Source organism: Sardina pilchardus, chromosome 12 (assembly GCF_963854185.1).
Source record: "Sardina pilchardus chromosome 12, fSarPil1.1, whole genome shotgun sequence".
In the NCBI taxonomy this organism is placed as follows: Eukaryota; Metazoa; Chordata; class Actinopteri; order Clupeiformes; family Clupeidae; genus Sardina; species Sardina pilchardus.
In genome coordinates, this window is record NC_085005.1 from 32032603 (window position 1) to 32051161 (window position 18559).

Consider the following 18559-nt stretch of genomic DNA (forward strand, 5'->3'; position numbering starts at 1 on the left):
ACATTAGGTCTTCTATGTAGTCAATATGCATTGAATGAAGTTCAACCACAAGCTGACACTTTTTTGTTTGTTTGTTTGTTTGTTTGTTTGTTTGAACCTCTCCTTGAAAGAGTGCTTGTGTGTGTGTGTGTGTGTGTGTGTGTGTGTGGGTGGGAGTTACTGCGTGCACAGGGACAAGAAGGAAATATACAGTATCATCTCATTTAACTCTGGTAGTGACAGTGAATAAGCTAATTTCTCAAAATGTTGGTGTGTTCCTTTAAGACAAATGAAAAAGGGTTTCCAAACGTCTAAGTATTTTCCTTAGTTTTGCTAATTTCAACCACTGAGTGAAACTTTAGCGAGTAGCATATTATAAATGTCCACGGATATGTTCTGCCTGATGTATAAAGGCATTACAGACACGAGTGGGACAGGAGATGGTAGAGGAGATCATTTCAGGCTTTACCACCCCCACCATCATGAGTGTCATATTGCTCTTATACAATAGCTCCATCACCTACTAATTTAGCTTTAAGATATCAAATTATCTTTCCTATCATTTATTTATATTTTTGTTCATTCATCCTCTGCGCACACAATACTGATATACTATACTGATATCAGGTAACGTGACACCACCAGAGACATATACTGTACTTTGCTTTGAAGGGAACTAAAAAAAAAATTATCCAAGGTGGCGGAGTGAACTCGAATACAGCAGTAGACCAAATAAGTTCAAACTTTTTCCCTTAAAATGTGTAATACTTGTATACTGGCCACCTACTTGTGTCTTTCTCACTCCAAGATGTTATTATAAAATTGTTGATCTCTCTTTATCAATGAATGTAATGTTCGTGTTGGAAATTCATTGCAAAAGTTTTGAGCGCCATTATCCTGGGATATCGCCACTCAGGATGACTCAAAAGGCCTCTAGTCCAATCAAAAATTGATAAACAGCTCGACCGGACTTAACTGTTTTATAATAAGCAATATTGTTTCACAGATGGAAATGAGGGGCAATAAAATTAAAAAAAAAGAATCAGCTAAATTGATTTATTGTACTTGGATGGTGTCAATAATTATGGTCCAACATGTTTTATGTAGGCCTAAAGTACAGAACAGTACATTACAACACTGAAATCAGGGATTTGGACTGAACTCATCTCAGCGGTCCACTCATCACCGTATGGTGACATGAGCTGCATTGCTGTGCTGTCCAGCCTCAGACTCACACCAGTACACTCCTCTATCACTGTATGGTGACATGAGCTGCATTGCTGTGCTGTCCAGCCTCAGACTCACACCAGTACACTCCTCTATCACTGTATGGTGACATGAGCTGCATTGCTGTGCTGTCCAGACTCAGACTCACACCAGTACACTCCTCTATCACTGTATGGTGACATGAGCTGCATTGCTGTGCTGTCCAGACTCAGACTCACACCAGTACACTCCTCTATCACTGTATGGTGATATGAGCTGCATTGCTGTGCTGTCCAGACTCAGACTCACACCAGTACACTCCTCTGTCCCGGGCCTGGAGGCCACTGGTGCTGCAGGTGAGTGCAGCCTCTGATCTCCAGCTAGCAGGACAGACGGACTCCTCTCTCCTATTGGTCTCCCACCTCAGCCTCCATCCTGCGGACTTGTCCTGCACCTCACAGCTCAGGGAGACGGACTCAGATAGACGCAGGGCTGTTCTGCTGGGTCTGATGACCAGAGTGGCTGGAGGAGACAGGCCTGAGATACGGATGAGAAATGGATGGAGTTAAAGGGGCACAGTGGATGTTTTAGCGCCATCTCGTGGTGACGTTTCAGATTGGAACATTAAGATTGGATTAAGATTCCTAGAGACACATTTATGTTGACAGCAATAATTACATAGGGCTGTAATCTAAAGTAACAGTTATTTCCATAGTCAATTCATGGACTCATTATTAATGTATTATCTGCATTAACTGATTCATTTTTTGGACGATAAAAACCCAGAAAAAATGGGAGAAAAAAAAGTGTTTCGCAAAGCACATAGTAATGAGTCGTGTCACTCAAAAGTTGAATATTACATACTTACTGTAAAAAAAAAATGTAAAGTATATTTTGGCCTTTTTGCCTTTATCGTGATAGGAAAGTGTAGAGGTAGACAGGAAACAAGTGAGAGAGAGAGAGATGGGGTGGGATCGGGACATGACTGCAGGCCAGATTAGAACCTGGGTCCCCGTGGGCACTCGGACCCGTATAAGGCACCAGCCCTGTAGCCTGCTGCGCCACAGCGCCCCCTAAAGGTAAATATTCTAACTCGGTACCCAGCCACTCGGCATCACTTGTTGTATTGCCTGCTGTCACCTCATATTGGCCATCACACGATCGCTCAGCATTTGGTCATTCCGTGTTGCCGTATATCTGAACTGTATAACGTATATCTGCCGTATATCTGAACGAGGCATCAGACAAGACTGACTAGGATCTGTGGGAATAGTTACTCACCAATGACCCGCAGTGGCTTCACATCGCTGTACATAGTCAGGTAGGCTGGATCTCCTCCCTCTGCTCTGCACACGTAAAGCCCAGTGTGTTGAAGAGTAGCAGGGCTGAGAGTGTAGGAGCCTCCAGCTCCTCTGCTGCTGTCTGGGAGGAGCTCCACAGAGTAACGATTGCGATTAATGTCAGTGGCAGTTGAGCCGTCCGTGATGGGACCAGACCCTTGTATGGGAACTGCTCGGTACCAGAGGAATGTCCAGTCTAAGGACGTGTCGGTGATCTCACAGTTCAGCGTCACCGAGTCTCCTTCAACTGGCCAGCTGTGTGGACTGACACGAAGAAAAGCTCTGGGCCTCACTGTTGATCAGCAGTTGAACGTTTTTCAGTAAATACGCTCAGTAAATATTCCATTAAAAAAATGTACTGCTTAAAGCAACAAATTCACTAAATAAAGCATAAATGTAACATTTCTTTATATCCAATTTTACTTTCATACTTACAGTTAGATCGTAATTTGAAAGGGTTGCTGTGCTCTCCAGATTCAGATGCACACCAGTACACTGCACTGTCATGTGGGTGTAGCTCACTGGTTGTACATGTGGGTCCCGCCTCTAATCGCCAGGATTTTGGACAGTCTGGTCCCTCTTCTCTCTGTCCAACCCATCTCAGCCTCCATCCGGTAGAGCTGCCGTGGCCCTCACAGCTCAGGGACACAGACTCATACTCAAACAGCTGAGTCCTGTTGGGTCTGATGACCAGAGAGGCTGGAGGAGACAGACCTGAGATACAGGAGGGAAAGAGTGGAACTTAGAGGGGCATGGTGTACTGTATGTTTTAGTGCCATCTAATGGTGATGTTTCATATTGCAACCAGATGCATTTTTGAAGCAAGCAAACTATGCAGGTTTAGCGATTTCTTCACTGTTTTCTCCTTTTACGCTTGCCGGTTTCTCTGCAGAGCTTCCCCTACAGTGTTAGCGTGTATATTTTACAACACTACTCAATCGGTCTGTCTGCCTCATCCCAGAACTGCATCAAAAGTGCTATTTTTAGAACACTAAAAAGACTCGACACAACATGAAACCTTGATCAAAGTATCATCAGTGTCTCTACACATGAACTCGAGCACTGAGAACATTGTTTGTGTACACAGAGTTTACTAAAAGAAAGGTTCTGAACAACTCACTGATCGCTGCCATCTTGCCAGTCTTGGAGTGAAAGTCATCGGGAGAGGATTTTCACATTCTAACATTACAGGATCTACTCCAGTCTCACACATTCTAACATTACAGGATCTACTCCAGTCTCACACATTCTAACATGACAGGATCTACTCCAGTCTCACACATTCTAACATGACAGGATCTACTCCAGTCTCACACATTCTAACATTACAGGATCTACTGGAGTCTCACACACTGAACACGAGACACACTCAATTGACAGATCTCACACACCTTCATGCCACACATGCTTTTTATCGGATTCAGACTTTTATTCTGGTGCTGAAAATGAAACAGATCAGCTTTCCAATAACTGCGGTTGCTATGGATTCAGAGTCTGTAATCCAATGAATTGGAGGGAACACGGACCCTTTAAGTAGTTAGCGTACTTACCTACAACCCAAAGAGTCTCCACATTACTGAAGTCTGTCAGGTAGGCTGGATCTCCTCCCTCTGCTCTGCACACATAAAGCCCAGTGTGTTGAAGAGCAGCAGGGCTGAGAGTGTAGGAGCCTCCAGCTCCTCTGCTGCTGTCTGGGAGAAGCTCCGCAGAGTAACTGCTCATCTTGTAGCGAACAGCTGGTTTGGCTGAAGCGCCACTTCTGTAGGGCACTGCTCTGTACCACAGGATTGTCCAGTTAAAGGAGCGGTCATCCACATCACATTGCAGAGTAACTGAGCCTCCTTCATCCGGCCAGCCGAGAGTAGGAACACTGAACACTCGGAGAGTTGTGTCAGGTTTGTCTGTGGATCAACAGAGTTATTCATAAAATATCTAACAAACATTATGTCACACACACACACACACACACACACATTGGAAACAAATCGATAAACATAATGCTTAAATGAATCACAATGTGTTGGCTCGCACTTACTCTTCACTGTTACATTGACTGCGTTGCTGTGTTGTCCAGATTCAGACTCACACCAGTACGTGCCCCTGTCCTCCGCTTCTAGCTTACTGGTGCTGCACGAGGTTCCAGCTCCTGAGGTCCAACCCTGTGGACACTGACGTATGTGGTCACGAGTGGTGTACAAGCTCACTTGCTTGCTGGAGTCCCATCTCAGCCTCCACCCGCTGGACTGGTCCTTCGCCTCACAGCTCAGGGAGACCGACTCAGACGTAAACAGCGCTCTGTTGGGTCTGAGGAGCAGGGAAGCTGGAGGAGACACACCTGAGATGCGGATGAGAAACAGCAGACCTTAACGATGCAGTCAGGGACTCTGTGAGTACACTGTACACAAAACAACAACAACAACAACAACAAACTGGAAACAAAAAAAGTTAGGGTTGTTTGGGTAGCCAGTTAACAAAAGTAAAAGCCTGCATGGAATGTCTCTGGTAATACTGAAGGTAGGGGTGAGCTTCCTCACACACACACACACACACACACACACACACACTCTGGTAATACTGAAGGTAGGGGTGAGCTACCTCTCTGGTGCAAAATCCCTCTTTATGCAGAGCAAAGGCCATAGACTTCAATGGAGCCCTGACCTGTTCTTGGGGGGAGTTTATGGGGAGTTTTTATTGAGACAAGCACCTGTGGTAATGTGTTACTCACCTGTGACCCAGAGAGGTACCACTTCACTGAAGTCTGTCTGGTAGGCTGGTTCTCCTCCCTCTGCTCTGCACACATAAAGCCCAGTGTGTTGAAGAGCAGCAGGGCTGAGAGTGTAGGAGCCTCCAGCTCCTCTGCTGCTGTCTGGGAGGAGCTCTGCGTTGTAATTGATCCATTTGTGTTTCAAACCAGGTAAATCCTTTCTGTAGGGAACTGCTCTGTACCAGAGGAATGTCCACTTTAAGGAGGTGTCTGAAACCTCACAACTCAGAGTTACCGAGTCTCCTTCAGCAGGCCAGCTGTCCGTAGAAGCACTGAGAACTGGAATGGGCTTCTCTGTAGAAAGTGTTTCATTAATATAATATGTGTTATGACAAAGCTCTGGGTTACAACTGTAGCTATCAAGCACATGGGTCATGACATAAGCACAGGTCCCATCGGAAACACTATCCACTCATACTCATTCTCCAAAGGGCACTATCCACTCATACTCATTCTCCAAAGCGCACTATCCACTCATACTCATTCTCCTAAGCGCACTATCCACTCATACTCATTCTCCTAAGCGCACTATCCACTCATACTCATTCTCCTAAGCGCACTATCCACTCATAAGCGCACTATCCACTCATAAGCGCACTATCCACTCACACTCATCCTAAGCGCACTATCCACTCATACTCATTCTCCTAAGCCCACTACGCAGGAGGACTTAAAAGCCATGAATGGCACCACCTCCTTCTCTTTCAAAACCAACACCCGCCAAGAAGTATCTCGTAATAGACGGCTTCCTGGGGTTTCCCATACCAGTTACCAGTAGCACAAGCAGAAATGGATACTTGGATGGTGGTAGTGTAGTTTGTTAAGGAGTTGGGCTAGCATGCAGCAGTCTGAAAAGTTGTGGGTTCGAATCCCAGCTTTGATTGTTGAGCAAGGCACTTATAACCCCAAGTTGAATGGAGAGGAGAATGGCCCTGGTAATATAATTGTTTGTTATATTATAAACATAATTGTCTTTTGTAAGTCGCTTTGAAGCATTATGCTAAATAAATGTAAATGTACAGTATTGAGCACAGTAAAGCCATGTCACCTGTGTTCAGCCCTGCACATGCCCAGACTCAAACCTGGGAACAACTCGGATCGGGTGTCGAGCGTGCTGACGATCGAGCTACAAGCCCAGACTGCTAGCTGTCATGCCAGCAGGACTCTTAAGGAGAGAGGTTTAATACGTTCTACATACACAGCTATGCTAGCTAGCATCCGTTACAGCAGCAAAATATTATAAGAGGACGAGCCGGCGTCTCTCTATTGAAGCCCTCCTCAGAGGTGGACTCAGCCATTCAGTGTGAGTGGAGAGTGGAGAGTGCTCCGATTGGATCTGCACCTACTGTGCATTAGGTCCGTGTGTTAGATTCCAATGCACCTATACAGCACACACACCTTTTGATCAGGAAAATCACTTTGATAAATGGGATTTGTTTTTATACGTACGTTGTATTGACACGTTGAGAGCATTGCTGTATTTCCCAGATTCAGACTCACACCAGTAGACGCCTGCATCTGCTCTCTGTGCTCTACTAGTGGTGCATGCGGGTCCAGCTTCTGACCCCCACCCATCAGGACAGACCCGGCCCTCATTATTCAGTGTGTCCCATCTCAGCCTCCATCCAGTGGACTGGTCCTGCACCTCACAGCTCAGGGAGAGAGACTCAGACTCAAACAGCTGAGCTCTGTTGGGTGTGATGACCAGAGAGGCTGGAGGAGACAGACCTGACACACAGAGGAGAAAGAAGTGAGTATACTAATCATGGAGAGAAATAGCTACAGTAGTTGTCTAGTTCATGCCGAGACAAATTAGCACCTATAGCCAGGTTTCTCAGACTTTTTCAGATCAGGGACCAATTGACCAATAAAATAATAATAATAATAGAAAAGAAAACAACTTGCGGATCACTAGGGGATAGCTTGCGGAACACTAGGGGATAGCTTGCGGAACACTAGGGGATAGCTTGCGGAACACTAGGGGATAGCTGGCGGAACACTAGGGGATAGCTGGCGGAACACTAGGGGATAGCTTGCGGAACACTAGGGGATAGCTGGCGGAACACTAGGGGATAGCTTGCGGAACACTAGGGGATAGCTGGCGGAACACTAGGGGATAGCTGGCGGAACACTAGGGGATAGCTTGCGGAACACTAGGGGATAGCTGGCGGAACACTAGGGGATAGCTTGCGGAACACTAGGGGATAGTTTGCGGACCACACTAAGAAACGCTGACCTGTAGGACTAGTTACTCACCTGTGACCCAGAGAGCCACCACACCACTGAAGCCCGTCTGGTAGACTGGATCTCCTCCCTCTGCTCTGCACACATAAAGCCCAGAGTGCTGAGGAGCAGCAGGGCTGAGAGTGTAGGAGCCTCCAGCTCCTCTGCTGCTGTCTGGGAGGAGCTCTGCAGTATAATAGTTATCGTTGAAGGTAAAAGAACCCTCTGTGTAGTAGTCAGTTCTGGAACGAACCGCTCGGTACCACAGGACTGTCCAGTTGAGGGAGTCGTCGGTGACCTCACAGCTCAGAGTAACCGAGTCTCCTTCCGTTGCCCAACTGTGTGCAGGATTTCTGATTTCTGCTTTCGGTTTATCTATTCATGGGGTTTTTTATGTCAAAGAAAGATTTAAAGTTTACATTTATGAAGAATGTACAGTTCAACATGCATGTACCATGTTGAGCAATGTCAGAACTTCCTTTCATGTAAAGACACAGTACACAAACTTCAAACGTAAATAAATAAATATTCATAAATAAATATATTTAATCACATCTTGTATGACATACTTACAGTTTATTGAGATGTTGACAGCATTGCTGTATTGTCCAGACTCAGACTCGCACCAGTAGGTTCCGCTGTCCTGCAGCGACCGTATTGAGGTTCTACAAGTGGTTCCACTTTCTGAGTACCAACCGTATGGACAGTCTCGATTGTCTTCTCTGTCGTCGCCTGATGTCACTCTTCCTGTTCTCCATCTCAGCCTCCATCCCGTGGACTTGTCCTGCACCTCACAGCTCAGGGAGACGGACTCGGAATAGAACAGCTGAGTTCTGTTGGGTCTGATGACCAGAGAGGCCGGAGGAGACAGACCTGAGACACGGAGGAGAAACTGGTGACCCATGGAGGTGACAAATGGTCTGATGCTCAAGGGATTTGTCCTTCATTTGACCAATGAACACCTGTAGTAGTTACTCACCTGTGACCCAGAGAGTCTTAATCTCACTGAAGTCTGTCAGAGAGGCTGGTTCTCCTCCCTCTGCTCTGCACACATAACTCCCAGTGTGTTTATGAGCAGCAGGGCTGAGAGTGTAGGAGCCTCCAGCTCCCCTGCTGCTGTCTGGGAGGAGCTCCACATAGTAAGGTTTTTTTCTGTCATCAAAAATAGGAGATTCCTCATTGAACGGATCAGCTCTTCGGAAGGGAACTGCTCTGTACCAGAGAAATGTCCATTTTGTGGACGAGCCTGGAACCTCACAGCTCAGAGTCACCAAGTCTCCTTCAGTCGCCCAGCTGTGTGGAGAGACACTGAGAGCGGGGCGCGTCCCTGCTGTTGACGAGCAACACATCGGTTTTTTTTCTTCCTCAGGGTCTAACAAGGCACCTTTTTCTGTGGTTTAACATACTTAGAACACATATTTATTTATTGTGGCCTAACACACTTAGAACACATATTTATTTATTGTGGCCTAACACACTTACAACATATATTTATTTATTTTTGGTTTACAGGGACTTTAACTTAAACTTGGTTAGAAACTGTCAAAAGCATTTTGCATATGTTGCAGTTACCTTCTGTGTGTCCCAGTAGAAGAATCAGCCCTAGTTCAAACGAAAACAGAATTTCTGGTCATGTGACATGATTCAGTAATACTGAGCAGGTCAGCACAGAGAAGTAGCGATGCATGGCATCTGGGCGTGCGCCATTGGAATGGAGTGTGCTACCCCTATTTCAAGACCAACTGAACTTGATATACTTATACACAGGACATTTCTCAGGTAGCACAAACCTGCACAAATCCACAAACCGATAACACCCGCTATAGATGTAGTAATTTTCAGGCATAATGGATATGTGTTTCTACTGTAGTTCTTAGCAGATGCTTTTGTCATTTCCCTCAGATTTACAACAGCCCCTTTCCCATCAGATTTACAAGTGCATTTTTGAGCGACATAAGAAGCATCAAAACGGTTTTCCATCAACAGCGGTTTAAAATGTCATAAAGTCCTGTGCTGTGTTGAAGTGCATTTTTCTGACAAACTAGATGATTTTCATCACCAATTAGATCGTATGGGACACTTTGCTGGAAAGCACAACAAATTGAGTATCCCAGAACAGTACAAAAACAAAAGCAAACAAAATATACATCTAGGTGTATTTATGTACACGAGACATTGACCGGTAAGGGAAATTGGAGTTGGATATTTAAGACAGTGGTTGACATGACAAAGCCACAAAGAGAACAAGGCACAGAGGGAGGCTATGATCAGTGGAAAAGACTTGAATGTGTATTGGTCATGGTATGGACATGGTGCCTATTGAAATGAGAAGCTATACATTACTGTAGACGTACTCACAGATCAGCTGATATGACGCGGAGAGCTCCATGCTGTGGCAGGATTGATTGAGCGTCTGACTGAACACAGGTACACAGGTTAACAGATAAAGCATGCAAGAGGCATGTGAACATCGCATCCAATTGGCTACATGAGAAATCTCCCTAACTCCTCCCTCCACTGATAAACTAGTATTGATACTTGTGACGCCGGGGCATGTGAAGCACATACAAGACAAAACACCAAAGCATTTGGACAAAGAAGCAAATTCAAGATGTTTTCTAAGGAACTGACAGATACAGTATGAAGCAAGAGAGTCATCCCTAAATCTGGATGTTCAAAAGTATTCAGCATTCGCCATAATAACAACACAAATGTAAATTACATTTTTATCCAGGCTGTAGTGAAGGAATAACACAATTTGTCTAAATTCTTCCTGGGCAGAAGAAGCCTTTGGCTAAACGCTCCACAAACGTTGAGAAGGAAACAGCAGTGCACATGCTCGCCTGCGCTCTTCTGTAACTGGCCAATCACAGTGGAGCTCTTCTGTCACTGGCCAATCACGGTGGAGCTCTTCTGTCACTGGCCAATCACAGTGGAGCTCGGCGGGGTCAGAGGCTGTGAGGTCTTGTTTACTCTGGGGGTGTTTTGGTAAAAAATTAAACAGATAAACAATGTTTATCTGCCAAAGTGTCATCAGTTCAGTTACAGCAGCAGCATGTGTGTGTGTGTGTGTGTGTAAGTGTGTGTGTAAGTGTGCATAAGCAAGAGCTCTTTTTATCTATGTGTTAGTGTGCATCCTTGTCCATCTTACTGTAACAACAGTGAAAACAGTATGAGATATCTCCTCCAGTTCTCCAAATTCTCCCACACACAGACATCGATTCATTATTCCACTGAATCACCAAGCATTCATTATGATTTTGAACATTGAATCAAGAAGCATGTATCAAGGTAGCATCAAGAGGATAAGTTGAAAGATGAAGATGAAGTTGAAAGTGTGTGTGTGTGTGTGTGTGTGCATGCATGTGCGTGATTGTCAAAAGATTGTACAATACTGTATCTTTAATTAGGATTTTGAAAAGTCATCACTGTTATGGTCCTGATTTGATGAGTTTTATTCCTTATCAGCCATTTCACTTGTAGCCATGTGCACATGTGACTGTAGGCCACCACATGTCAAAGCATCATGTGGACATTGAGCTACCCTCAGTGGGAGTCAATGACCACTGGACTGCCCCAGCTGCCCAAACAATGGAGTTCTACCGCCCTCTATAAATAACTGTTTGGAACCCATGTCGGCTTTCCAGCTGACCACAGAAGGTGACGCGATCCGGCAGAGCCTGCAGAGTTCAATAAACAGGGAGGAGAGATGCTTGCTTGCATGCCGACAGAAGAGAAACATGTGTTCCTATCATGCTGTTGTGTGTGAATGGGCCAGTGTCGATGCTCTACCTGGATCATTAAAGCTGTGTATGTGTGTGTGTGTGTGTGTGTGTGTGTTTTGCCAGTCGTTCCAGAGAGCTGCTGAGTTCAGGACTGTGTCTGGAGCAGCGAAAAGAGACAGAGACAGAGACGCACGCTGACGAGCTCTTTCTCAGCAGTTGATGACGGAATGGGCTGCTGTGTCTGAGTGTTTGCTGTTGTCATTTTTCCAGAACTGTTGCGCTTTGGAGGAGCGGATGGGAGTTCGGCATCATTAACTGTTGCTTAGTGTGAGCGTGCTAGCGGATAAAGCGAGTGGTTTCCTCTTCGTATTGGCAGTGCTGGGGAAGAGGCGACATAGACCCAGCTGGGAGCAGAACGTGTGTGCAGCTGCATCACACGGTGGGGTTGTGTTGACTTGCGGCTCCTCTCTGAACCTGGTGTCTGTGTGGTCATTTGTGTATTTGGACTCTAACTTGACAGCTGAGAGTCACCGGGTCTCCTGCAGCCGGCCAGCTGTGTGGAGACGTTCTGATTGGTCAGGGTCTGGCTGTTGGTAAATGATTGACAGCTGTTTGAGTAAACGGTAAAACATTATAAAAACAGTATTCCGTTATTAAGTCATGATGCAATAATGCTGATCATTCTCTTACTGGGTCCAACGGCTTTGAGAGCCATTTATGTTTCTCCATTGACAGTACAATAATAATAATAATTAAAAAAAACAATATTAAAGAAAAAATAAAGAATAAAATATCTATATCCTTTTCTTTTCAATGAACACCAGCAGCACTCCAGTTCTCCTTTGTCTAGACATCCATACCTTGATACAAATTTGCCTTTCTTACATACACTATATTGCTAAAAGTACTCGCTCACCTGCCGTCACATATGAACTTCAGTCACATCCCATCCTTAAACCAAAGGGTTTATTATGATGTTGGTCCGCTCTGCAGCTATAACAGCTTCAACTCTTCTGGGAAGACTGTCCACAAGGTTTAGGAGTGTCTTTATGGGATTTTTTGACCATTCTTTCAGAGGCGCATTTGTGAGATGTTGGACGAGGCGGCAGGATCTCAGGATCTAATTCATCCCAAAGGTGTTCTATTGGGTTGAGGTCAGGACTCTGTACAGGCCAGTCAAGTTCATCCACACCTAACTCTGTCGTCCATGCCTTTATGGACCTTACTTTGTGCACTGGTGCACAATCATGTTGGAACAGGAAGTGACCATCCCCAAACTTCCCACAACGTTGGGAGCATGGAACTGTCCAAAATCTCTTGGTTAATGCTGAAGGAATTCAGAGTTGCTTTCACTGGAACCGGGGATGGCCCCTATTGACTGGTATCTGTCCTCAACACCCCATGTGGGTTGGGCTCTAATCAGCTGTGACTCCGTGGCCAGCATGAACAAACACCATACAGGTTGTTGGCCGTGTTCCAGTAAGTTGTTACGCAATCTGTCTTTTATTTATTCTACTTTCTTTTTCTGCATGTGTGTACAGTATGTCATCACATTGCATGTGTGGTTCCTTCACATGCTATTGTCACGTGATCTCTTTATGTCTAGACTTGATCTTGATCCTTTATGTTTAGACCTGATCTTGATCCTTTCTAATCCTTGAAATTAACGTCTGGAAAGTTTATGATGTATAATCAGGTGATGCAGTGGGTGATCTCTGTCTCTCTTCAGCTGTGTGTGTGTGTGTGGCTTCGATGTGTTTCCTCTTCAAGCATCAGTCACTCACTCTTTGCGCACCAGTCCCTCTGTGATCGCCCAGCAGTGGAAGTCTCTCTGTTGGATTGTGTGTGTGTGCGCGCACAGGTGAGTCAACAAAACGTATTGCTTATTTATTTGGGCTGTTTGTTCAAGTTTACTCTTGTGGTGTATGTGCTGGGGAGCCTTTCATACCTTATTTATGTAAGAACAGTGTGTGTGTGTGTGTGTGTGTGTGTGTGTGTGTGTGTGTGTAAGGTATATCTAGTTTGTATACAACATACATATTTCCATCTTTGACTCAAAAAGCACATCATTCACAAAAAGGTTTCCTTATAATTTATGCCACTGGTCTCTCAATGAAAACTGATAAATCTGATAAACCGGATAAAAACTGTAAATCTAGATGCTACAGAACTATGGTCTTGTCTCTGACCCACGTCTGTGCGACTGCTGACTGAGTGTGTTTGAAATAGTTCATAATACATAAGATAATTGACTGAATTGTCCTGAAGGACGTTTGTCTTAAGCACATGCAGTGTGACTGCAGTGATTATTCGCTGAAAATACTATACTAATCAAAAATCACCAATGTGCTCCGACTGATGAAATATTGGAAAAAGTATTAACGATTGCACCACACTATTGGCATTATTGACTGAAATGACTACACCTCTATAACAGAATGTACTGACCACGACAGCTAAGGAATTCAACAGCCCAAATCTGTTTCTTGACGAGATTATGGACAAAGCTAAGGAAGACAACAGCCCAAATTTGTTTCTTGACGAGATTATGGACAAAGACAATGTCCTGACCACTCTATTGCCCATTTCATTGCCCAGTGTCCTGGCAGAACTCCATTGGGCATTAGGGCAAGTTTTTGTATTTTCTCTCCTCCAAACAAAAACAGCCTCTTGCCTGGGCGAGTCGATGAGGATGGTACCTATCACCCGCTTTCTGGGCTTGGCCACAGCCGTTCGTGGATAGGCCTGACCTGAGAAGGACTGAATGAGTGAATTAATTGAGGGAACGCAGATGAGCCTGGCATAGTGGCAGAGGGGGCATGGGTGGGTGCAGAGGAGCCTGGCATTGTGGCAGAGGGGGCATGGGTGGGTGCAGACGAGCCTGGTGTTATGGCAGAGGGGGCATGGGTGGGTGCAGATGAGCCTGGCATAGCTTCAGGTCTGTAGGGCCAGATGCCAGTGCACCTGAACCCTGATGTGATGTTCTCCAGTGTTACTGCCCGCAGCAACGCTTGCCAGCTCTTGGCAGCAATGCCAGGAAGATCATATGTTGGCTTTTCCCCCAGGGCTTCAGCGCGCAGACTGGAGTCTGTTTGCCACCTCTGACTCCCAGCTGGACATGGAGACATTACACCTCCTCTGTTCTGGATACATCCAATACATGCCTCAATGATGTCACAACCCACAAGCAGATCAAGATATGCCCCAATCAGAGGCCTTGGATGAATGAAGACGGCCCGCAACATCTGGCAATCCGATCTGGCAACGTGGAAGTCTACAGCACATCCAGGGCTAACCTGAGAAGAGGAACACGTAACCACAAGTCACAAACTTCAGATTGAGGAGTCCGACCCCCGACGTACACCATATTACCAAAAGTATTTGCTCACCTAGCTTGATTTACATATGAACTTCAGTCACATCCTATTCTTAATCCTTGGGGTTCAATTTAACGTTGGTCCACCCTTTGCAGCTATAACAGCTTCAACACTTCTGGGAAGGCTTTCCACAAGGTTGAGGAGTGTGTTAATGGGTATTTTAGACCATTCTTTCAGGGGCACATTTGTGAGGACACACACTGATGTTGGACGAGGAGACTGGCTCTCAGTTTCCACTCGAATTCATCCCAAAGGTGTTCTATTGGGCTGGGTGTGCCGGCCAGTCAAGTTCATCCACACCAAACTCTGTCATCCATGTCTTTATGGACCTTGCTTTGTGCACTGGTGCACAGTCATGTTGGAACAGGAAGAGGCCATCCTCAAAGTTTTCCCACAGTTAGGAGCATGGAATTGTTTAAAATCTCTTGGTTAATGCTGAAGCAATCAGCGTTCCTTTCATTGTAATTACTGTAGCCTAAGGGACCCAGCCCAGCTCGGGGACGGCCCCTTCCTGTTCCAACATGACTTGGCACATCACTCCCAGCCATCACTGATCTGTATCACTCACGGTGTCTGCGACGAGCACACAATATCATCAAGGACCACACACATCCCAGTCACCCTCTCCCTTGCACATGGACTATGGACTGTCATGACTACCTCTGATAACTATGCACTTTATCAATGCATCTCAACAATGCACTTTAAATGATCATATTGCATTCTGCTTCTATTATATATGGACTACGGACTGTCTGATTACTTACAACTCTATTTGCATGATGGATCATACGGCATCATGTGTCTGATGTATTTGTTATGCACTGCTGTAAAGAAAATAAGCACGTTTTAATGATTGCACTACTGCTCAGATGTTTAACTGCATTTCGTTGTACTGGTTGTGTTTTTTTTCAACGTCAATAGAGTTGAATTAATCTAATCTAATATGAGGCGTGATTGTCCAATAACAGTAGCACTTTGAACTTTGAGCGCTGTGCTTTGCCATAATGCTTGGGAGTGTCACTTCATTATGTAAACAGCGTTCATCACGCTGCCCTAAACGCCAAAAGCTAATCAATCGCAATTAACACTTCTCCTCCCCTGTGCTTGCGTGATACACCCACTTTCATCTGACCCTCCCATGAATGCATATGCATGACACAGAAAAGTGCAAATGACCATTCTCAGCTCCCACAACAGACAGTCTGTGCTTTCCCTGTGTTTGGTGGGGGGTGGAGGGGGGGGGGGGGGGGGGGGGTAATGTTGGGGGTTATGTTGTGTGTTTGAGTGGATTGATATAAGACAAAAAAATAAAATAAAAAAGATTGCTATGAGGCCACACATTTTGCAGGTATGCCCCTGATTGCGAAACTCACATCTTATTTCCTTTGTAGGGGGACTGCAGAAAATGGCCAGTGCTACTGAAGATCCTGATGACGAGTATTATGAAGAATATGGCCCAGATGTTGGGGTGTGTAAGACAGACATGTTCGACAAAGTGTACCATCACCTCAGCCTGTACGTCCATTCCATCATTGTTGTGCTGGGGTTGCTGGGCAACCTACTGGTCATCGTCACGTATGCCTTCTACAAGAAGACCAAGTCCATGACGGATGTGTACCTCCTCAATGTGGCGGTGGCAGATGTTCTCTTCGTGGTGGTGTTGCCCCTCATCATCTACAACGAGCAGCATAACTGGGTGATGGGTGATGGGGCCTGCAAGGTCCTGAGTGGCGCCTACAGTCTCAACCTGTACAGTGGTGTGCTTCTGCTGGCCTGCATTAGCGGCGACCGCTACCTCGCTATTGTCCGCGCTAGCAGCTCAAGATGCATCCGCTCCCGCACCCTTGTCTACAGCCATGCCATCTGCTTTACCGTCTGGGTGATGGCGCTTCTGCTGTCCCTGCCCACATTCATGTACTCAACAACTGATATTCCCCAACCTGAAACAATCATGATTGGTGAAGCATTTGACAATTCCACAGCTGAAGATGCAGAATTAGTGGAGTGTATGCTTTACTTTCAAAGCAATCAGACGGCAGATCTCATGAAGATCTTGATCCCTGGCCTGCAGATGTCGATCGGGTTCCTGCTGCCCCTGATGGTGATGACCTTCTGCTACACCTGCATCATCCACACACTGCTCAAGGCCCGCAACTTCCAAGGGCACAAGGCGGTGCGGGTGGTGCTGATGGTGGTGCTGGTGTTTGTTCTCTGCCACCTGCCCTACAACCTTACCCGTCTGGTACACACCATCACTCTGTCTGAGGAGAGGGACTGCACTACAGAGATCTCCTTCATGGTGGGACTCAGCGTCACTGAGACTCTGGCCTATCTACACTGCTGCCTCAACCCCTTCCTGTACGCCTTCAGTGGCGTGCATTTCCGTAACCACTTCCAGAAGGTTCTGCGGGACCTGTGGTGTGTGGGGAAGGACTACATGCGTGCGCAACGCCCCTCTTCCCACCTCACCTCGGAGGTTTGCCTGTCCATGCGCAAGTCACTCGACGGACCCAACACGGACAACAGCATGTCCTTCTCCATCCCAACGGATCCCCTCAGGACTTCCTTTTACTTTAGTTCGGACAAAATGCTAAGAATGCACATTTAGGCTAGCCTGGAAGAATCCAAACTTAGGCACGAAGGGAATGTCTGACAACTCATGATTGGGATTCCTTACCAACACTTGCATCACGACGGGCACTAACTTTGAAATCATTGGTCCAGCCTTACCAATTACATTCATCAGAGATTCGTAACGTTACTTCCTACTTTGCCTTAACATTATGTCGCTGATTGGCCTGACAATGCTGGCACTCACTAGCCAAGCTAAGTTCATGCTATGAAGCTAAAATGAGTTGATAACAGCTTTCGCCAAGCTGTCATGCTATGGACGAAACTGAGCTGTTAACCAACCAAGCAATCAAGCAGCTTAGCTCGCTAAATATTAATGAGAAATGGCACAAATCGAACCAGGCTGCAGGTTTTCCATACCAGGCCAAAATGGTTTGAAACGAGGTAACCACGGCATTTTTTTCCACAAAAAACTTCAGACATCCTATCATGAGAGGCATAAAAAGCCATCATAAAGCATACAGTGTCATAACCTCGAAAGTTACTGCAGCATTGGTGTTTATCACAGATAACAAACCCCTGATGATATTGTTTGAAATAATACTTGTATTGTATTAGTCTTGCCACATGTAGTAGATGCCACATGATCACTTTATGGTTAAACTTGACCTTGATCCTTTTGTGTAAATGTTTATGATGCATGATCAAAGGTGACTTGCTTATTTCTTTATCCTTACAACTGTCTTATTTTAGGAAGTTCCGTTTAGACAGTACAGTTTTTTTTTTTTTTTTCCAGCATAGGCTTTTGGTTTTGCTTTGGCATTTTCCTGCTCGTTTCCCGTTAGCATAGGTGTGTGTGTGGTTTTGCTGTGTTTCCTCTTCAAGCATCGGTCACTCGCTCTTTGCGCACCAGTACCTCTGTGTTTCTGGACGTTTGCTTGTTTATTTATTTTGTTCAAATGTACCTTATTTTTCGTACCTTATTTATATAACAATAGTGTATGTGTGTGCGTGCCTGTGTGTGTGTGTGTGTGTGTGTGTGTGTGTAAGGTAGTTTGTATACAGCATAGGCCTATATATCTCCATCTTTGACCAAAAACTCTTTCAATTAAAAAAACAAAATCATTTACAAAAAGGTTTCCATATTATGTTCCGTGGTTTGATGTCTACACGCAACAAACCTAGGCCAACCAAACAGGGAAGTGAATCCCCTGTTCTGTCTGTGGCTTGCTTGCCAGCCTCTCCAGTAACTTTCAGTTCCAGTTACTTAGCAAAAGGTTTTTGTTTTCGTTTTTGAATGCGGGTGACTGGCTAAATAAAAATAAAAACTCATCTTTAAATGCGCTCATGATAACGTGCAGCTTGGTATGA

At 45.4% G+C, this 18559-nt stretch overlaps 2 protein-coding genes across 3 annotated transcripts; one reads left to right on the plus strand and one right to left on the minus strand.

The window, feature by feature from the left end:
• Positions 1-157: 157 nt before the first annotated feature.
• LOC134098535 (Fc receptor-like protein 5) lies at positions 158-9954 on the minus strand. 2 transcript variants are annotated; one of them, XM_062551610.1, is made up of 12 exons: positions 9871-9916; positions 9085-9114; positions 8492-8839; positions 8086-8385; positions 7546-7887; positions 6739-7017; positions 5251-5583; positions 4561-4860; positions 4076-4426; positions 2961-3239; positions 2467-2817; positions 158-1722 (listed from the first exon to the last, which is right to left on the minus strand). In XM_062551610.1, exons 1-12 carry the CDS (start codon positions 9899-9901, stop codon positions 1442-1444), a joined length of 3225 nt encoding a protein of 1074 aa, XP_062407594.1. In that variant the 5' UTR covers positions 9902-9916; the 3' UTR covers positions 158-1441. The 2 variants fall into 2 exon arrangements, with proteins under 2 accessions (XP_062407594.1, XP_062407593.1); XM_062551609.1 differs by having other exon boundaries at positions 159-1722; positions 8492-8842; positions 9871-9954.
• Positions 9955-12986: 3032 nt separating this feature from the next.
• LOC134098538 (C-C chemokine receptor type 6-like) lies at positions 12987-18211 on the plus strand. The gene is made up of 2 exons (XM_062551612.1): positions 12987-13098; positions 16009-18211. The coding sequence occupies exon 2, from the start codon at positions 16023-16025 to the stop codon at positions 17223-17225; it is 1203 nt and encodes a 400-aa protein (XP_062407596.1). The 5' UTR covers positions 12987-13098; positions 16009-16022; the 3' UTR covers positions 17226-18211.
• Positions 18212-18559: the final 348 nt, after the last annotated feature.